This window comes from Bombus affinis, chromosome 9 (genome assembly GCF_024516045.1).
Source record: "Bombus affinis isolate iyBomAffi1 chromosome 9, iyBomAffi1.2, whole genome shotgun sequence".
NCBI lineage: Eukaryota > Metazoa > Arthropoda > Insecta > Hymenoptera > Apidae > Bombus > Bombus affinis.
The window spans coordinates 10,778,775-10,796,625 of NC_066352.1; the positions used below are offsets into that span (position 1 = coordinate 10,778,775).

The 17,851-nt window shown below is 37.7% G+C and overlaps 2 protein-coding genes across 4 annotated transcripts; one reads left to right on the forward strand and one right to left on the reverse strand.

Annotated features, from left to right (window-relative positions):
• Positions 1 to 517: 517 nt before the first annotated feature.
• LOC126919919 (organic solute transporter alpha-like protein) lies at positions 518 to 10,990 on the reverse strand. 2 transcript variants are annotated; one of them, XR_007711823.1, is made up of 7 exons: positions 10,507 to 10,990; positions 8,398 to 8,593; positions 7,321 to 7,552; positions 6,958 to 7,114; positions 6,389 to 6,529; positions 4,501 to 6,054; positions 518 to 4,388 (listed from the first exon to the last, which is right to left on the reverse strand). XR_007711823.1 is itself a non-coding variant. In XM_050729592.1 (6 exons), exons 1-6 carry the CDS (start codon positions 10,595 to 10,597, stop codon positions 5,855 to 5,857), a joined length of 1,017 nt encoding a protein of 338 aa, XP_050585549.1. In that variant the 5' UTR covers positions 10,598 to 10,990; the 3' UTR covers positions 518 to 5,854. The 2 variants fall into 2 exon arrangements, 1 of the variants encoding a protein (XP_050585549.1); XM_050729592.1 differs by having other exon boundaries at positions 518 to 6,054.
• Positions 10,991 to 12,288: 1,298 nt separating this feature from the next.
• LOC126920271 (uncharacterized) lies at positions 12,289 to 17,741 on the forward strand. Of its 2 annotated transcripts, none has more exons than XM_050730382.1 (3): positions 12,289 to 12,485; positions 14,319 to 16,357; positions 17,128 to 17,741. In XM_050730382.1, the coding sequence occupies exons 2-3, from the start codon at positions 14,548 to 14,550 to the stop codon at positions 17,469 to 17,471; spliced, it is 2,154 nt and encodes a 717-aa protein (XP_050586339.1). In that variant the 5' UTR covers positions 12,289 to 12,485; positions 14,319 to 14,547; the 3' UTR covers positions 17,472 to 17,741. The 2 variants fall into 2 exon arrangements, with proteins under 2 accessions (XP_050586339.1, XP_050586338.1); XM_050730381.1 differs by having other exon boundaries at positions 14,287 to 16,357; positions 17,128 to 17,740.
• Positions 17,742 to 17,851: the final 110 nt, after the last annotated feature.

Sequence of the window (17,851 nt, forward strand, 5' to 3'; positions counted from 1 at the left end):
GAATTTTTTCTACTAGACGTCGGTTTGTCGCTTTATTAGCCGATGTCTTTTATCAATACTCTCTGAATTAAATTGTTTGATCAGAGTGATCAGGCTTGTAATTATCACTTGACACGATTTGATACGATACTTGCACTTTTAGTTTGCCGATGTTATGCTAGTAATTGTGAAATTTTAGCTGCAGACGCTTTTCGAAACTCCACCCTCGTATGATTGATTAGTTAAAAAGAAAACAACGATGTTCGAAACCTATTGAAATGAATGATGAATAGTTTTCCATAGTGGCCTGCCAAAACGACCCTTATTCGACAGAAGTGCTTGAAAATTCCTAGCGTTCAAATTTTGTTCGTGAGGAAATACATTAAAAAGATGAGTGATTTCTATCAAATAATTCTTACTAGATTGCGGATGTTTATATAATTATAGGAAATTTAACGACGTGGAAAATGCACAAAATATACATAATACGCAGACACATAAAATATCCAAAATGCCCATTATGACGTTTGATGGAAAAAATAAATTTCTGTATAAATTGCATTCCTATTGGTGTATTCACTCAAAAATATAAATTCACACAAGCAGCCGCAGTTTAATTATTACGTTTCACCATAAATTACGGATTAGCAATTTTAACTTACGAATAGTCGAACACCGTTGTACTCGAAGTAAACGAGGTTACCATCTGTTACAATTTTTCTAAACCGTATCCGTATCAAATCGGTCCAGGTACTCTCAAACCCCAAGAAGAACCTTAATTTTCGTTTGAAAGCCGGTCGAATCCATCGCTGGATCGGAACTGAGAGGCAACCGCATCGTTCGTCTCCACCTCCGCAACATTTTCGGCAGGCGACGGAGGCTGCACCTCCGCATGTTTTTTCCGTAAGATAAGTTTGGCCCGCGTGCCATATGTCGACGATCTCGAAAAGCGTTTTCCGATTTCTCGCGCGCGCACGCCACAGATGGCCACGCGTCCTTCTCGAGGATCTGGAAATTCTTGTTGCGCGCCACGTCCAATTTCCTACAACTGATTCTTTCAGGAAGAAGCGTCTAAAAAATTTATCCTGGCTCTTGCGCTCGAGTGGCTGTTCTGAACGATGGCTGAGCTCTTCGTCGAAGAGGCGGCATGCGACAATTTTTTGATACTCTGAAAGTAGCGATTATGGGCCATTAAAGTGATCACAGTTGAAGGAGACGTAACATTTTCGGCGATTTTCTGAGTAGAAGTTGTGGTTCGCCTTCTGAAGGAACACCTTCTTATTGCAAGTATTTGTGGGAATCTTAGGGTCTGCCGGGCACTAAGTCGGCAAGATAGAGAAAAGAAAATAAACAGTCTTCTTCTGTGTGATGATTTTCAAGTTTCTTCCGAATGGCTTTTACACCCTTGGCAAACAATGCCGCATTGTTATACCAGCGTGTATAAAATTAGACCTGCCGAATTTGTCGGAGTTCCCTACCGAGAATCGGAGAAACTTCGCAACAAATTCGACTTAAAAACGAACAATAGATTTCGATCTCCGTGGAAGTTTATTTTGGTTTCTTCAAAAGAAGTCTGTGCATTAGAAGTTACATTATTCGTAACACTCGGCAATTAAATCACCGTTATTTCCAGAACACGCTTCAGTTTCGCGTGGTCACGAGCGGCTAGTAAAATTCTTAAGAATCCATAAATTGCGCCGCAGAGAGAAATATCCGACTAACGAGTGCACGTTTATTATAAATCATAAAGATAATTACGTTAAGAGTCGCTATGCCAGCTCATTAGGTCGCAAAATATCTTGTCGCGTCGTTTTTTTTCATTAGCCGTTCTACGGCTAAAAAAGATCCCCAAGGCTATCTAGTCGAGACAGAGGGGAAGCCGGCATAGAAAACAATTTGGACGGTGGATCCCGCTCGGCCGCCTTAATTAGTTTCACCGAAGATTACCAATCAACAATTTCGGAATCACGGCGCTACGATTCCCAATCTCTTCTTGATGTCCCCTACTTAAATGTAATTCGACCGTTTTTCTTACGCTACAAAACATATAATTCTACTATCTCATTATTATTCTTTAGGGTTCATCAAAAGTTTTTATCGGGACGTTTAAGAATCTTTAATTAACATCACGACGACTAAAAACATTTTCGGTTTCTTAATTATATAAATCGATACGAAACATCGTAATTAAGTAATGAAATAACAGATCGTCGATCACACGAATAAACCACCTTAAAAGAAAATCCCGAAGAGTAACTTTTACTTTAAAAAACCAAGCTAATAATTCACACGATCGAAGATGCGTGCAAGTCAAAGGGATTTCTTTCAACCCTTAAACCGAACTTACAACCACGAGACCCAAAAGAAACGGTTAAATCTATTACACGTTCGAGGCTCGATCATGATTATGGTTCCGAGGAAAAAGGTCTGCGATGAAAGGAAAAGGAAAAAAGGAGAGACCAGGCAGATAAATGTGGCGAAGGGAAAGGACAGAAGGGTGGAGGGGGTAGAAAGGGATAGAAAACATTTTGTAGGCTCGATGGGCCAGGTTGCAGGTAGGTAGTAGACCCTCAAATCGGTCAAAAAATGAGGGGGCACGCAATATACTTTCGGAGCGGTGTGTCACGTCCCTTCATGCTCACGAACTCGTTTAAGATGTTCGCTTGCTCTATGGTCTGGCCGTCTGGCAAGAAAGCGATTTGTGGTTGATAATCGCGATTAAATTTCCGTTCTAACTAATTTTAATGATTCCGTCCTGCCATTAGTTGATTTCGTTCTCGTTCCTGATCCCGTGAACGAGTGTAGATTTTAAAGACTGATTTGAAGTTTACGCTAAGCTTCAAACGACCAAAAGAAAATCAATGGAGCGATAGAACCACCAGCTCGAGACTAGTCGTTTTAAATAAAGTTAATCCTAATTGAACGTTCGTAATCTCTGAAATGTATTTCAGCAGAAGTATCTTGTGTATCGTTTATGATCTTGATTAAATCAGATACACGTTTGAACCTTAGTGAAAAGCATATAAGAAGATTGAAGCTTTGCCTAGATATCTTTCCAAGAATTTCCTTCTTTCATCAGCCTATCTGGGAAGGAACGGTTCTTTCGAAATCATGAATGCCAAGAGGGTCTTGCTCTGTAACGATTCACCGAGCGAAACGCGGCTTGTTTCACTTTGTACGTGGTGCATCGTGAAACTTGCCACGTCCTATAATAATAGTTGCAAAGCCAGGTAAAAGCAGTCGCGGCAAAACCTATGAGCGCGACGAGGAATAATAAAGTGGAAGGGAAGTCTTCGTGGAATTTCTTATCTCGAGGATGTTCATCTTCTGTCGGAGAAGCGCAGGAACGAAACAAAGGCGGCTGATATGTCCAGACACGTTATCGGAATATTAATATTCGGCCCTTTTACATTTCTGTTGGTAGTACGAAAAGCCGGTGCGCCACCCTGGTGACAATCGATCGTCCGTGGTGAAAACTTAGAACGAGAAAAATCGCCGTGCCGCTTCGAATGTAATGGGACACTTCCTGATGCACGCCGGTGATAATTCTTCCCGACATCGTCTCTTTCGAGAGATCTTTGGGACTCGAGGATGTCTTCGAATTTCGAACTTTGTTTCGCCACTCTCGTCCCGCTAGTTTTTCTCTGTCTTAAATCCATAACTCCGATAGATGTAGTCTCCCTTTTCTTTTGTTCCAATAATTTGAAGAAGATTGTCTGGAACTGTGTATGTTGAACGCACTTTCTTCCCCAAGGTTTAAGAATTGTCCAAACATGCGTATTACGATACCTTGTTTCAATATTTAATTTCTTGATAGATAAATCTTCGTACAAGAGGTTTCACGAGTCTATTTCCTGTTTGTAAAAGGAGAGCAAAGTTCAACCATGAGCAATTCAAAACCACTCAGTCGCCTTGAGTAATTGAATACAAATCCAAAGAGTCATATTTTCCTATCTCTGAAAAAGTAAACTTATGCATTTCGTGCAGTTATTACGACATTGTAATCGTTTGTATCTCGTACATTGTCTCTTTATTTCAATAATGTTTCGAAATAATTCCATATTTTGGAAAAATTATGAAATGTTATGTAAATTACACAAATCTAAAATATAAACAAAATAAGTTAAAAAGTAAACGAACTATCACAAAATAGAACCAAATGCATTCAATTAGCGATACATTTTCCAATTGGAGAGCTACGATAAAACATACTTTTCTAGAATATATAATAGAGAAGCATTGGCAGCATTCACGTTCTGAATAGGAAGTCCCATCATGCGTGATCCTGAGTTCTTAATGTTGATTTTTTTACTTAACATGGTTCTATCTCTCCAGCTACCGTAGTCCTTTGCTTCTTTAGAAGGAATTTCATGCAGCTGCACGTGTGTCAATATTCTACGTAACCCACTCTACGAACAATAAATTATTTATAAACAGGATCAAGAGGAACGTATTGAAGTGAAAATGAAACTTTGAAGAAGGTTTGCCTTTGTTCAGCTATAGGAAAGAGCATCTACTTACTCTGAAAATTGATTCTTTGATATAACGTCTAGGTCTAGAACGGTCACGTTTTGTCTCTCATAGAAGAGGAGTTTGTCAGCAGAGGTGCAACGATTGCTTGTCTTTCATCGGGCTAATAAGAAACCTGTATTCGAATTCTTTGAATACATAGCTTTAAAACTAAAAAATATAGGCCCCGACCACTTATTTCAAGCCGACTACCCACATGACGATAATTATGTATCACAGAAAGTTCTCTTAGCGTCTCGTTTCAATGGAGCGACACACATTTTCTTAAACGATTTCTTTCTTGGAGAATATCGCGTTAGAACATCGAAGTGCTTCTTCTCTCTCCAGAAAGCGCTCGAGTACCCTTCAACCTCGTTCCGTAAGTGAGTGCAGGCTGCAAGTCATTTGGTCGAGCATCCCCTGAGATCTGTCAGCCGTCCGTAGGACGTGATAATGCGTAGCGACGGTTGTTGAATTCACACACACGGCGACGTGTGGTTGATCTCATATTTTGGCCGACAGCTCCTGTTTCTTCCGCGGTGGAGACATCGATACGTGTGTGTAGAGACTGCGGTAGGCCTCGTTAAGAAGGCGCTGCGATGAAGAAATCGCGGCACGGTTCAAGACGTTCCTTCAATTTTGGACAAGATTCGGGACTCTGCTTCTGGTAACTTGATCATCAATTTTTCACCGCTTTTTTACAACGTATTATTTCTTTAGCGACTGATACGGTTTCTAAGATTCCTAACGTAGATGACTCTCGAAACGTCAAGTATTTACGATACAACTTGCAAAAGTGCCGTTGTGTAAGATGAATTACTAGCCCGCACCAACTTTCTCTCTGAGAATTATACTATTTCTTCGTGAACCCGTTTCGAGAACGCGGTTATTACGCGTCATACATTTTGCGCAATCGAATTTAAGCGCCCATAAACAAATCTAAATAGTCGAATGCCTATGCTCCTATTACTCGCTATATCAATTACCAATAAATGGAGTACGCAGTTTGATGACTATTCTAGGATAATTGATGTATATAGATAAAAAAGAATCTTACGCTATTTACTAATCAGTATCTTTTGTAACAAGTCACTTATTCACGCAGGTACTATCATCATTGTAAATCTAATCTCATTCGCACATTACATAAATTCTAATTATACTTTCAGATTCGGAACAATATATACTAATACTTTATCACGATTTGTTTCAAATAGAATCTAATTATCAAATATATCCGTGGCATGAGTAAGCAATCGAAATTAACAAACAAATGACTAAGCAAATACAAACAACGAAATATCAGTTTGTAGGTAAAAATGACACAGACGAAATTCGTAAAATCGTTGATATCGAGGAGGAAATCTCACGCAGTCAACGCTGATGGCTGCCTGTTGGCCTCGTTGTTATTCGTCGAGTTCGCTTGTTCCATGCTCTTGTCTTTGGACCGATCTGTCGCCTCAACCGCCGTCGTTTCTTCCTCCCTTTCCAGATCGACGTAATAAACGTACCTTGCCGCGTAGCAGAGCAACAGCATCTCGATTAGCATCAAGGCATTGTAGGTAACTGAAATCGGACAGAAGAAAGTAACAGTTTTTGTTTCTTTATCTGGTCTCACGTATGGAAATGTTATGGGAGCCTCGTGTTCTTTCATCGTGCTCCATGTGTTCTCAGACCAGTTGCACTGTTGCTCGCCGTCGAGGAAATTTGAATTCATATTCGAAAGATTGCGTTCTTAGAATTCGAATGTTACACGTAGAGCGTCCAACTTGTACGCAAGTACCTCATGTTTTTAGTTTCGCGGTGATTTTTTAAAATTATGATTTAGGAAAAAATTAAAAAACTGTAAACGTATTTGTTATTTTCGGTTTTTCAGACGAAGAATACAAAAAAGGATTACCATTGGCGTAAATTTGTGGCGTAATTGGTGGATTGCAAGGAAATAGGCCTGTTTGTGGTAGGCTCTTCACGATGAACGCTTGTAGCTTTGAAAACAGCAGAACCATCTGGGATACTGTGGTCTTGCGGTGTAGTTTCGCCTCTATGAAATCAGCAGCAAGTTAAAAACGAGTAGATCTATCAACACTACAACAGCACGGGACAATGGGACTTTCCAAGAACTTGGAAATTGCTTTCCCTCGCAAGTTACTTGTGTGGTCTTTCACACGATAATTGCTAACCTTAAAGGAAGGGAATCGTTTTGGTTCTATTATCGTATCCACTGAGGCTAACGTTTTTTCTCACAACGGCCGACAATTTATAACATGTAACTTCAACTTATAAAATCGAGTTTAAAAATTGTGGAGTGCTTTTTTCAAAGGGACACGAAGTTAAGCATATGATTCGAAGAAATGGCTAAACATTGTTTTATAATCGTCCTTCTGTATAATTTCACTCACTGGAGAGAGATAGCAGGGAAAGATTATGCTTGGAGAGCCGTCCTCTCAATTAAGTATGCACAATTTTTACCTGGAGCGACTTCCTGCAGACTCTTCATGGTAACAGTCAGTCCGTATATTCCCAGAAATATGCTGATCACTGTGAATGGCTGGAAATAAATCCCATATTGCGTTGCGAGAGTAGGCTCTTCGATCGACATAAAGAGAGATATGCAATAAATCAGTCCCTAGAACCAATAGACGCAAACTTGTTAATACACTGGTACACTTCTTCGGAATGATCTAATTGATGTTTAAAAAAACGAATGCTAATCGCAAGCCTTCGTGGATACTAAGAAATGGACATTTGACGAGCTGAGGCAAATACTTTTTACGAAACGAGAACGGTTCCGAGCACAAGCGTAAAAAGTCAAGGTGGAAAAGAAGAAATAACCTGAATAATAGGAAGTTGCAGGACTAGTAGTCGGAGCCAGGACAAATTAGCGTCGGTCATTTCAAGATTTGGAAAGGGCAGACAGGGCCAGCAGCAACAGGGACCAACTCGTAATATTAATGGTGGCGTCTCTGTGACCTTTTTACGTCCTATGTAGACCAGTAACAGATACAGTCGATACAGGGCTATCGTTAAGAAGATTTGAGTTACAGCTTCCGATAGCAACTGAGTCCTAGAAATAATTAAAATATTGTTAGCATTGTCGGAATATAAAATAGTTTGTGTATAATTTCAAATATTATTTGTATGCACGAATGCAGAGTGCAGTTTGTTCTGCACCGAAGCGAGCTCGAATTGAAAATTTAGATTTTCCCTAACGACGTGATAAATGCGTTCGAAACACGTTGAAAATATCAATGGGCATTCCTGATGATGGAATTTTCGTGTCGGTGTCCTAGCCTCGTTTGCATTATCGAGAGGACCCATCAAATTTTAGACATCGACTAGCGCAGGTGTGACACGGCCATCGAAGCAGGGATTATCTCGGAAAATCGAGATCATTAGCTGGGGCTCGGAACTGCTCTTTTATTTTATGGTCGTTAAAAGAATGTCTGAAACGTACTACCTCTTTGTTTCGCCTCTTATGCGAAATTCGATCGCGTCTTCACTTTTTTCTTTTCTGATTTATCTTAAATTTATCTTAATTGGACGTTCCGATTTATCTTATTGTGGATCTCAGCTAAAACTAGCCTATATTATGTCACGTTATGTTATCACTTTTCAAGTTTTTTTTAATTACTTTTGATAGGAAATTTATTTCGTCTTCGAGAAAGTCGAGTTTGGTAGTTTTTTGAAGATCGATATAAAAAATTGTCCTTTTATATTTTCGTCCCACTGTTGCGAAGAATCATCTTCATTCGGCTTATATAACGATTTCCCATACACGTACATTACTATACCAAAACTTTAAATGTCATTGTAAATAATTTTTTAGACGTTCTTATATTTTTAAAAATTTATCTCATTTTTAAATATTTTTCGATGCACAGAAGTTCAATAATAAATCAACTCGTTTACCTTGGCATTCCAAGAGCTGTAAGACTACAGACACTTGCTATAGGATACACTGATAGGATCATGATACTGTTCGTTTTGTAGGATCTTGTTTCCTTTTGGTAGAAAATATTGTGGAAAGCATCCATGGCAAAGTATAGGGTCAAAGTGGAGAGTACGGTACCAAAGCTCAATAAACCTATACCAAACACATTTAAACCTAAAAAAGGAAAAAAATAGATATAGAATATGACATAAAAGGTTAATACACAATGCTTCTAGCCATTAGAACTAGCCATTAGATTCAGCAAATTTTGCTCAGGTAAACAAAGAATTGCGAAAGTATTAATAGAATTTCCTACGTCTAGAAGAAATTCAAGATTTTGCCGCGACTGATTATTTGCATTATGATAATAATAGCGATTACACATATTTGTCCATTGCAGTTGATATCGATTAGCACAATAAGTGACCTATATCATAATGGAAACGATAATAGCTTATAAAACTTAGATAATAAATAGGGATGATTGACCTGGAATAGGATACCCGATACACATTACAAATACTAGGTTCTATTTTCGTAGCATCTGATAGTGCAATTTTAACGCGATTTGCTAGACGTGTTAGAAAAACATAAGATAAAAAAGTTCATGGACTCGTAGAACGTGGTCAATCAATATCTCTCACTCAAATGGTTAGATATCAGATGGTAGCTTTATGTTTCTTTAAGAATTTCTTGCATCATAAAGATTAAGAAACTGGCTGTTACAAAGACGTTACGCAGTAAAGTGTACAATATATTATCATTCGGAAATTGGATTACGACTTTCTTCTATGATTTCTCGGACGTGATTTCTCAAACAGGAAAAATGATTTTTTTTATAAGAGATATACGTTAGAAAATATAGTAGGTTTAAGGATACTCGTTACGCAATCTTTAAGTGTAATATAGAATCGTACTGTGTTATAAATTTCTACATGTAATGCAGTGCTACATCTCTACAGTGTATCGCAATTACCAAAGGAGATTGCCTTGCGAACCCCAGCTTGATTCATTCAACAAAAAATATTTAATTCCAGACAACGTGACGCACTTACAGTTATAATTTGCGCGAATGACATTTTCTTATTCATACTGCACGAATTGAGAAAGAAATAATTTTATTCATTTATTTTATATCAACGATATATTTTATTTTCATATCAGCGAATGTTAATACCATTCCCTGGCTTGGTCAAATATGTAATTTCCAGAAAGTGTGTTCATTACTAATTTCCATTGTACAATTTATTATTATTTGGATATCTTCATTTCGATGAACTTTTTCTAAACTGAAATTTATGTCGCATGAATTGTTCCTACGAAGATATCTGTACCCTCGTTAGTATTCTTCGTTAGTACTCAGGTCATACATAATAATCGTTTAGGAGGAAGTTTCCCGAGTTTACTGTGTACTAACATATTGAACCTAACATATATTACAGTCCTCGTGCAAAACTTTCACCGACGCATTCGCTTCCGCGCATGCTCCGTAGATCAGAGCACGTGAAAGGTTCGACGTCAATTTGGCTGAATAAAACGTTGCAATATGTATAATTATTGGAAGTAATCGATAAGATGTTGTATGCTAAAACTAAAGATAAATTCAGACATTTTCCAGGATGTAACAAAGAGAGAATTATTTTCATGAAAATTGTTACATAAACGTGCTCGTGTTTGACGCGAAGCATTGTTTAAAACACTATAATAAAACGTTATTTGAGTACTGTTTCAGAATATTTCGTGGTTTACTCTTCAACGATGCTAACAACCATAATGCGGTCATGCTTCTCGGCTAAATTGTGGTAATCTCGCTCCATTAATAAAATCATATTAAAAACAGAAAAATAATGTTGCAATTTAAAATTAAAATTTTAGTTTTAGTTTTTCCTTTAAACTTTCACATGTCAGGAAGTCGATATCGTTGACATTAATGATATAAAATTAACGTCAAACAGCAGTCAGGCGAATTACATAGTTATCGATACATAGAAAAATGTCATTGACATTTTAATAACATCAACCAGTCTAGAACGAAGAAAAAGTTATGTAATTGATAGAAAATCGACCTTTACGGGAAAGAAACTTACTTTCTATGTTCTCTATCGTAGAGGGCACGTAATTGTGATCGCAGCTCAGGTTCCTGAAGGAATTCTCCAAATTGTTGAATTCAATCTCCATTTTGGAAATGCGGGGGGCCGTTTGCAACGCAGTTTCAGCTCACACTTTTTCGATCCTTCTTTCTCCGACGGACTTCCACTTGTAAAACTCGTTAACGGGAGAGGCGAACTGACGCGATGGTCGTAGAGTTTTGAAAACGGCAAGCCGACGAAGCCGCATTAACTGGCGAGCAGTGAGAGTGAGTTCCCCACTTTTACCTCTATTGAATCGTATTTGTTACAACGAATGGACAGAAAAATCAATAATGTCGTGCTTAGCAGTATTTTGTCCATATTTGTTATCTATCTTTCTTATCATCGACCACACCTTGGTACGATTATTTTATATTTTTCTTTTCCCTTATATTTTCTGGTACTTCTTTCCTCACTTTCCAAAGATTATGTAAGAATTAAGAGCCCAGACTTCGGATTAAATAATTCTGAGAAATTGAAATCATATGCGTGTATGTACCAATGGATCAATAGAAATATATCGTATTCTGGTGAAAGTGAAAGCCGCTGAGATTATACATGGATACTCATGACAAAGGTACACAATAGACCTGTCATCACATTGGATCCCGCGCGTTAAGGATCCATTCTGGATTTCCTTAACGTACGAATGAATGTGAAACTATTATTACGTGTATTTGAAATAAATATATATACACATACATATAACATATTTTAGAATGTATAGGTTACTATAAAATGTTACCGTGCATATACAAAATTATTATAAATATTAGTATGTAATAATATTTTGAAATGAATAAATATAATTTAATTAACGAACAAGAGAAAATATATAAAAAAAGGGCCAGGATTAAATAGTAATGAGGAAGTGTCACTAATTTGACAAATGTGAAAATTCCTGAGTTGTTTGATTTGTTAGAAATATAAATTTGCGTTAAATAGTAAATATGTATATTTCATATTTCTGCACAGACGACTATCTTTATAGCAAATGGTATATGCATATTTTCTAAAAGAAGCTCTCCCATGGTAACCTACCGATAAATGGTACGTCTATTTTTTCGTATATACCATTCGTGGTATGTGGAATCACCGTTGACTAAGTCTTGTGTAATCAAATTATAAATATTCTATGTCTCGTCTGTGATTATAATGCAATAGCTAAATTCAATCTTAATTCCAATCACTAACGTTATAATCTTTTTTTTATACTGAATCGGTAATATAGTATAGCAATATTATCGACATAGCACCTTTTTCAAAGTATATATGGACTTACAATTAGTATGTTTGCATGTAATTTTTTTGTATTTAGGATAGCTGACAAAGTACTTACATATACGAGTAGAATTCGAATCGAAGCTACGAATTAAATTTTAATCTATAATTGTATATTATTAATGTCAATATGTTTAGTGGAGAAACTCAATCGATTAATATTATTATCATTTTAAGTAGATTAAAAGCATGTTTTGCTTTCCAACTCTCACAATTTCCAAATCCATAGAAGGCTTTTCCCAAGCTACCAAAAGTCACAAACTTATGATTCATCATTTTACACGAACAAGCGCACGACGGTCGATTCAAAATATTCATTCATCCCGAATTGTACATGACTACCAGTCTTGCCCGGTACTTTCTTTTTCCTTGAAAATGAAAGATCAAGCCAGCCTTTCTATTTCATATCAGCGACAAGAAGAAAGCGTGTGCATCGTTCGATCACCGTCGGATACTGTTTAAGGTGCCGAAAAGCGGAGGGAAAAAACAAGTGATGGGTTCACCTGCAACGTTCAGATCTATAGATGAACCAAAGCCGCGTGCAGGAGGACAGTCGAAGCGAAATAAGCGGGTGAGATAGAGAGAGAGTTGGAAAGTAGGCCTTAGTCGTTCAGTCAGTAGTCAACTGCGTGCCAAGACGATTGGTTGCCGTAATGGTAAGTTTCTCGGCGGTTCTAGTATTGTTGTTTCAAAAAAATAATTTCTGTGAAAAATCGAAGTTTCCATCATTCATTGATAGTACAAAACATTCAAGTGTCCGAAGAACTTGAATGGGATATTTATTTAACATTATTTATTAATGATCGTAACAAGAATCAGTGAGATCATCGTAGCAATTTTCTGATAGCTGTTGATGAATAGCCCGCTTTCATGGTTACAGGAGCTTGATCTAAGTAAATGATCATATTGCTAATGATAATAATAAATCAATAAATTTAAATTTAATCGTTGGAGAATTCTAACATATTACTCATTTTGATTACATAAAAAAATATCGATTGTATGTCACTTTAGGTAGGGTATTTTCGTATGTCGTTACTATCTATTAATGGAATAATGCTGAAAGTTGAATAAGTGATACGTGACAGTCACTTTACTATTGCTCGAATTTAATTCCAAGTGAGGTAGATGACACTTAGAAAATATCTCTGTTAGTGTTTATAAATTTTAAGCGATTCGACATGGTAGAGGAAAACGACGGTATATTCTTTATATAAATGTTTGTTCAAAGTGACACACGTGAAAATCACAAGATCAATAAGCTCGTGTTAACGCGTGAAAAGGGTCACGTCATCGAAGACGAAAGTGACTTTCGACTTCGAAGATCATTATCGTAAATCATCCAGCGTGTCTAATTTCACTGCTTAACACAATCACTCCACATAATACTTTTTCCATTACACGAAATACTCATAACATCGTGAAATGGAAATACAGCAAGTACAGTTTTTTAAAACTTCGAGTTATTCCTGGTTTCTCCTCCGATTAAATTTTATCCACGAAGACGAAATGACAGGGAAGTCTAAATACTCGAACCATTTTTGTGAGGGTTTAAACTCGGTTTAGCCGGAAATCAGCCGGAAAATAATAGCCATTTCAAGAAACGAGCACATAAAAAATTGTCTAGAAAGTTTTCTGGAAGTCGAAAGGAACGAATGTAGCAAAATCACGTTTCCAGGCCGCTCAACACCTCCAATAACAATTAGTGATAGTATAAATAACAGCGGTGGCATGTTATAAAATACAGCGTCTGTTATAGCAGTAATTTTTTCGATAATTGTTATATCTCACAGCGGTATGACAAGCGCTGCCGGAAATTACGATTATGGTATCACGTAATTCTACCTTTCTTTTCTATATAATTTTTCCTAGATTTAGGAATCGTTCAATTTTTGTACTATATTGCATAACATAACCAGGTTATTGGACTTTCTCGATCGGCTAAATAAGTCAAGGATATTTTGCGAGAGCTGTTTTATGAATATGAAAGAGACACGGTGCTGAGTTCAACTGATTGCAATCGTTTCTAGATGTTGGAAGGGAAAAAGCGCGAGCAATATCCATCTTACGTAAACTCGATAATTATTTCATTAAGAGCCATTTATATGGGCCTGTAACAGAATTGTAATTGTCGACGAAGATCGAGAAAATGTTAACAATGTTTTAGAAAGAATTTTGATTAATTGATTTTCAACAAGGGAATTGTTAAATAATACGAATGATACAAGTGATCGCGAATACGAGCTAGATTTCTGTATTCGTTGCGAGTCAGCGATTACGTGTAAAATTTATTCCGAGAAGCGGTTGTGAACTACAAAGTGCGTTAATATCGCGGAATCGTTGATTCTTCGAATGCAATTGGCATTCGAAATTTTAATCGTAGTTCATCCTGCGATTCTTCGTGTAATAAATAATATAGCGATGATACTTTAATCGATGCAATAATTGTTTGCGCAGTTCGCGGTTTTCTGTTTGCTGCTCCTCTCCAGTCTAGGTCACTGCCAGGACAATGAACTTCCGTCAAGATTCGAGATCGAGAGCTCAATCAACCGTACGATCGAGGAAGTCGAAAGACAGGTTCGCGATGACTCCAGTTTGCCCAGGCTAACTAGGCAAGAAATAGTGAATATTCTGGAAAACATCACGTCCCAGGACTTGTTCGAATTCAAAGACAAAGAAAAATTTGAAAGAGCGAGGGATTTGTACCAAAGGGCGTTAATGGTTGTCCTCCCTTACAGTGCTAAAGAATCACCTGAAAACTTAAAGGACCTTTACACGAAACCACCAATGACGAAGATAATTCCTGACTTTTTAATATCAGAAAATGATAAAAACGAGTCCGACGAAGGGAAAACGAAAAAAGAGAATAACAACGTAGAGAATTCCGAAAGATTAGTTACCGAGAATTTAATAGCAGATCGTAATTCCTATAAGACCATTTCGAAGGAATCTACTACGATGAAGAATCATTATAAAAATCACAGGGACACGTACTCAGAAGTGCGTACGAAGGTGCCTTTAAAGGAATCGTTGAAACTGGATTCCACGCCTATCAGGTTTACTTTCAACCTGGAGAATCTTCAGAAAAACGCGTTCACCACTGAGAAAACCACCACGAGGCAATATCCAATATACAGAAATAGTGGAAGCAACGACACTGGATTAGAAATTGTTTATAGCACCAGCGTTACCCATGAACCTACCACGAAACCAGCTTCTAAGGAAATTACTATCGACTTGGAAAGATCCAAAGTGAATCAGAATATATTGACATCTAGTCAATGGCGCTACAACGCACCGCCGAGTACCATTATGAAACCAACTCTACCTTCCAAACTCGACAAAATACCGTTTCTTCCAACTATTAACGTGCAGCCTGAGGATCATCTTACTGTGTCTTCGACATCAAGACCAGAAGTCTTAATGAAAGATACCAGTACTGCGGAAAGCTTGATGTCGAGTTCCGAAAAACCAACTACCCTTTTTGTGACACCCATGTCCACCGAAACGTCTTCGAAAGTGAAGTATAGTTCCACGTATTCCTTGAATTCTGCAGGATTTCGTCAAGCCACTACGACAACAACTACTACAACCTCCATGCCAATGAGACCAGAGGTGATGGATCTGTTAGCTTCGATTGGCTTACGACCAGGTAATAGCAGCAATGTTGAAGATGTTTATAAGAAGAACAAGGATATTCTTGAGAGCAAAGTACAAGTTCCAGATCTGAATAGCATTCACAGTATAATTTCTGCTGGAAATGACGCAGTTTCGACTGTCAACCAAAACGCTTTTGAAAGCCCGGGATCTGAGATCAAGAAAGGCGTGGAAAATTTAACTCCGGATGTACAATTGCTGTTCAAAAAATTCGGTCTTGAAACTTCGAATTTGGCCCAACCTACGACCAGCACCACACAGAAGACGACAATTAACCTGAACTCGTATACAAACTTCAAGCCTCTGCCTACTTCCAGCGTAAAGAATCAAGAGATGAAAGAGTTCTTGGCTAGATTTGGACTTGGCATCAATGACAATCGAAGACAAAAATCAATGAAACCGTCTACGGAGGCTCCATCCGTGATCGAAGCTGTACCGAAAAATATGAGAGGGATTTTGGAGAACATAGGCCTGATCTCTAATTCTCAAAAGTCAGCCAAGACCGTGGTAAATTCTATGGAAGACATGGAATCTACAGAGACATCCAAGTATCATGTATTCAAACCACACGAAGCCACTGTGGATAACGAAGAACAAAGAAACAAGATCAACGAGCTTCTGGATACTGTGAAATTGGTGCAGGAGGGTAAGGCTAACATTCAGAATGTTAAAAAGGTGGCGAACGATTTGCTGCAGACCACGAAGATTCTAAAAGACGGGCCAGATCCGCTGAAACTCGAAGAGATCATCAGGACTTACAACGAACAAGTCAGAAACGAAGTGAAGAGGCAGCAAGAAAACCAAGAGGAGAAAGAAGCAAGCACTGTTACCACCACGGAACAAACTATCTCTCCTTCGAGCATTACGACTGGTATTAAGAAATTTATGATATACGTTTTGGGTGGTACGGAATTTTGGGTTCAAAAAATCGTTCAGGGATTAACGAAACTTCGAAATCTATTAATTAACGTGTATAACAAAATAATTAGACGAGGGTCTGGTTGACTATCTGATCCCTACTAATTCTGTACCAAAAATTTTCGACTCGTATTCATGCATTTTTTTTTTTTTTTGTCATCTTTCACTTACTCGAAAGATATAGCAAAACATTTTTTACTGCGTTCTTAATTGCTTTCCTTTTCTGTTCTAACAACGTTGACGAGCCTATGTTTATGTTAAATCTTCTTCTCGCGCAGAAGAAAGGCCGATCTTTCCCACAAAAGGAATAGCTGGGAAAAGATCTATGAAAACTACTGATTAGTCCGAGGTCTATCACTTTCCATTCGCTTGTTCGCCTTTCTTGCTAATTGTGAGAAATACTCTGTACATAGAGTACTAATGTTCCTTTTTCGTGACTAATGCTATAGAGAAATTCTGTGTACATTGTACACATGTTACCATGTATTAACGGAACATTTACTCTCAACGATACATCATATCCTATCTCATTGTATAATATTCATTCTTATCTGCAATGTTATTGTTGCAAATTACCATTGAAATCTGAATGCATGCGGTTTCCTACCAATTCTCAGAGTACGTCACTCAACTTCAACATTTCTCAGTCTTACAACTCACACTTCGAATGGAACAGCGTCGAACGAAATTTAAACCCGAATTCATGATGGAACTTGTCAACAGAATCGGCAGATACCACCTTAAGCACTCCCATGACGACAGATTCAGCGAGAGCAGCTTCTGATCAATCAAAATCGGCCACATCGATATCATCTGAGACCTCTTCCTCTTCTACCACCGTTTCGACCACGACCAACTCGAACCTGATGGCATTAGAGGAGTCTTTCGGTGGTACGACCAAAGAACCTGACACTGCTCTACCTCCGAGAAGGAAGAGCGGTCTCTATTTCCTGGTGGATTGGAATTCATTTCTCGAAGTAGGTGAAGAGGACAAGGAAAAGGTCAACGTGAGGTTTGCGCCAAAAGTTGGTGACAGAACGAGATTTTTATCAGTTACCGTGCCTTAGACACTAACGGTACCAGAAGTTACTCATAGTTTAGAATTATATGCTGTTTGTCGCATTCTGAAAATAACAAGTTTGATGATGCGTTTGAAAATCAAAGTAATGATTAATTTTGTTTAGACGATATGTACATACGTAGGAAAATGTAATATATTGTTGAAAGGGATATGAAGGGACTTAACAAATTATAAATGGTTAGTACGTTTTTTTTGGAACATTTTGGTGTACGATGCATTGATTATCTATTCATAAAACATCAAAGATAATTGTTACGTTACACGGTTTTACAACACGTAGTTATTTATGCACGTTGTTTGTATTATAATATGTTGACTGAATAAAACGTTTTCTCTAAAGAAAACGAGCAACTAACATTGTTTGAC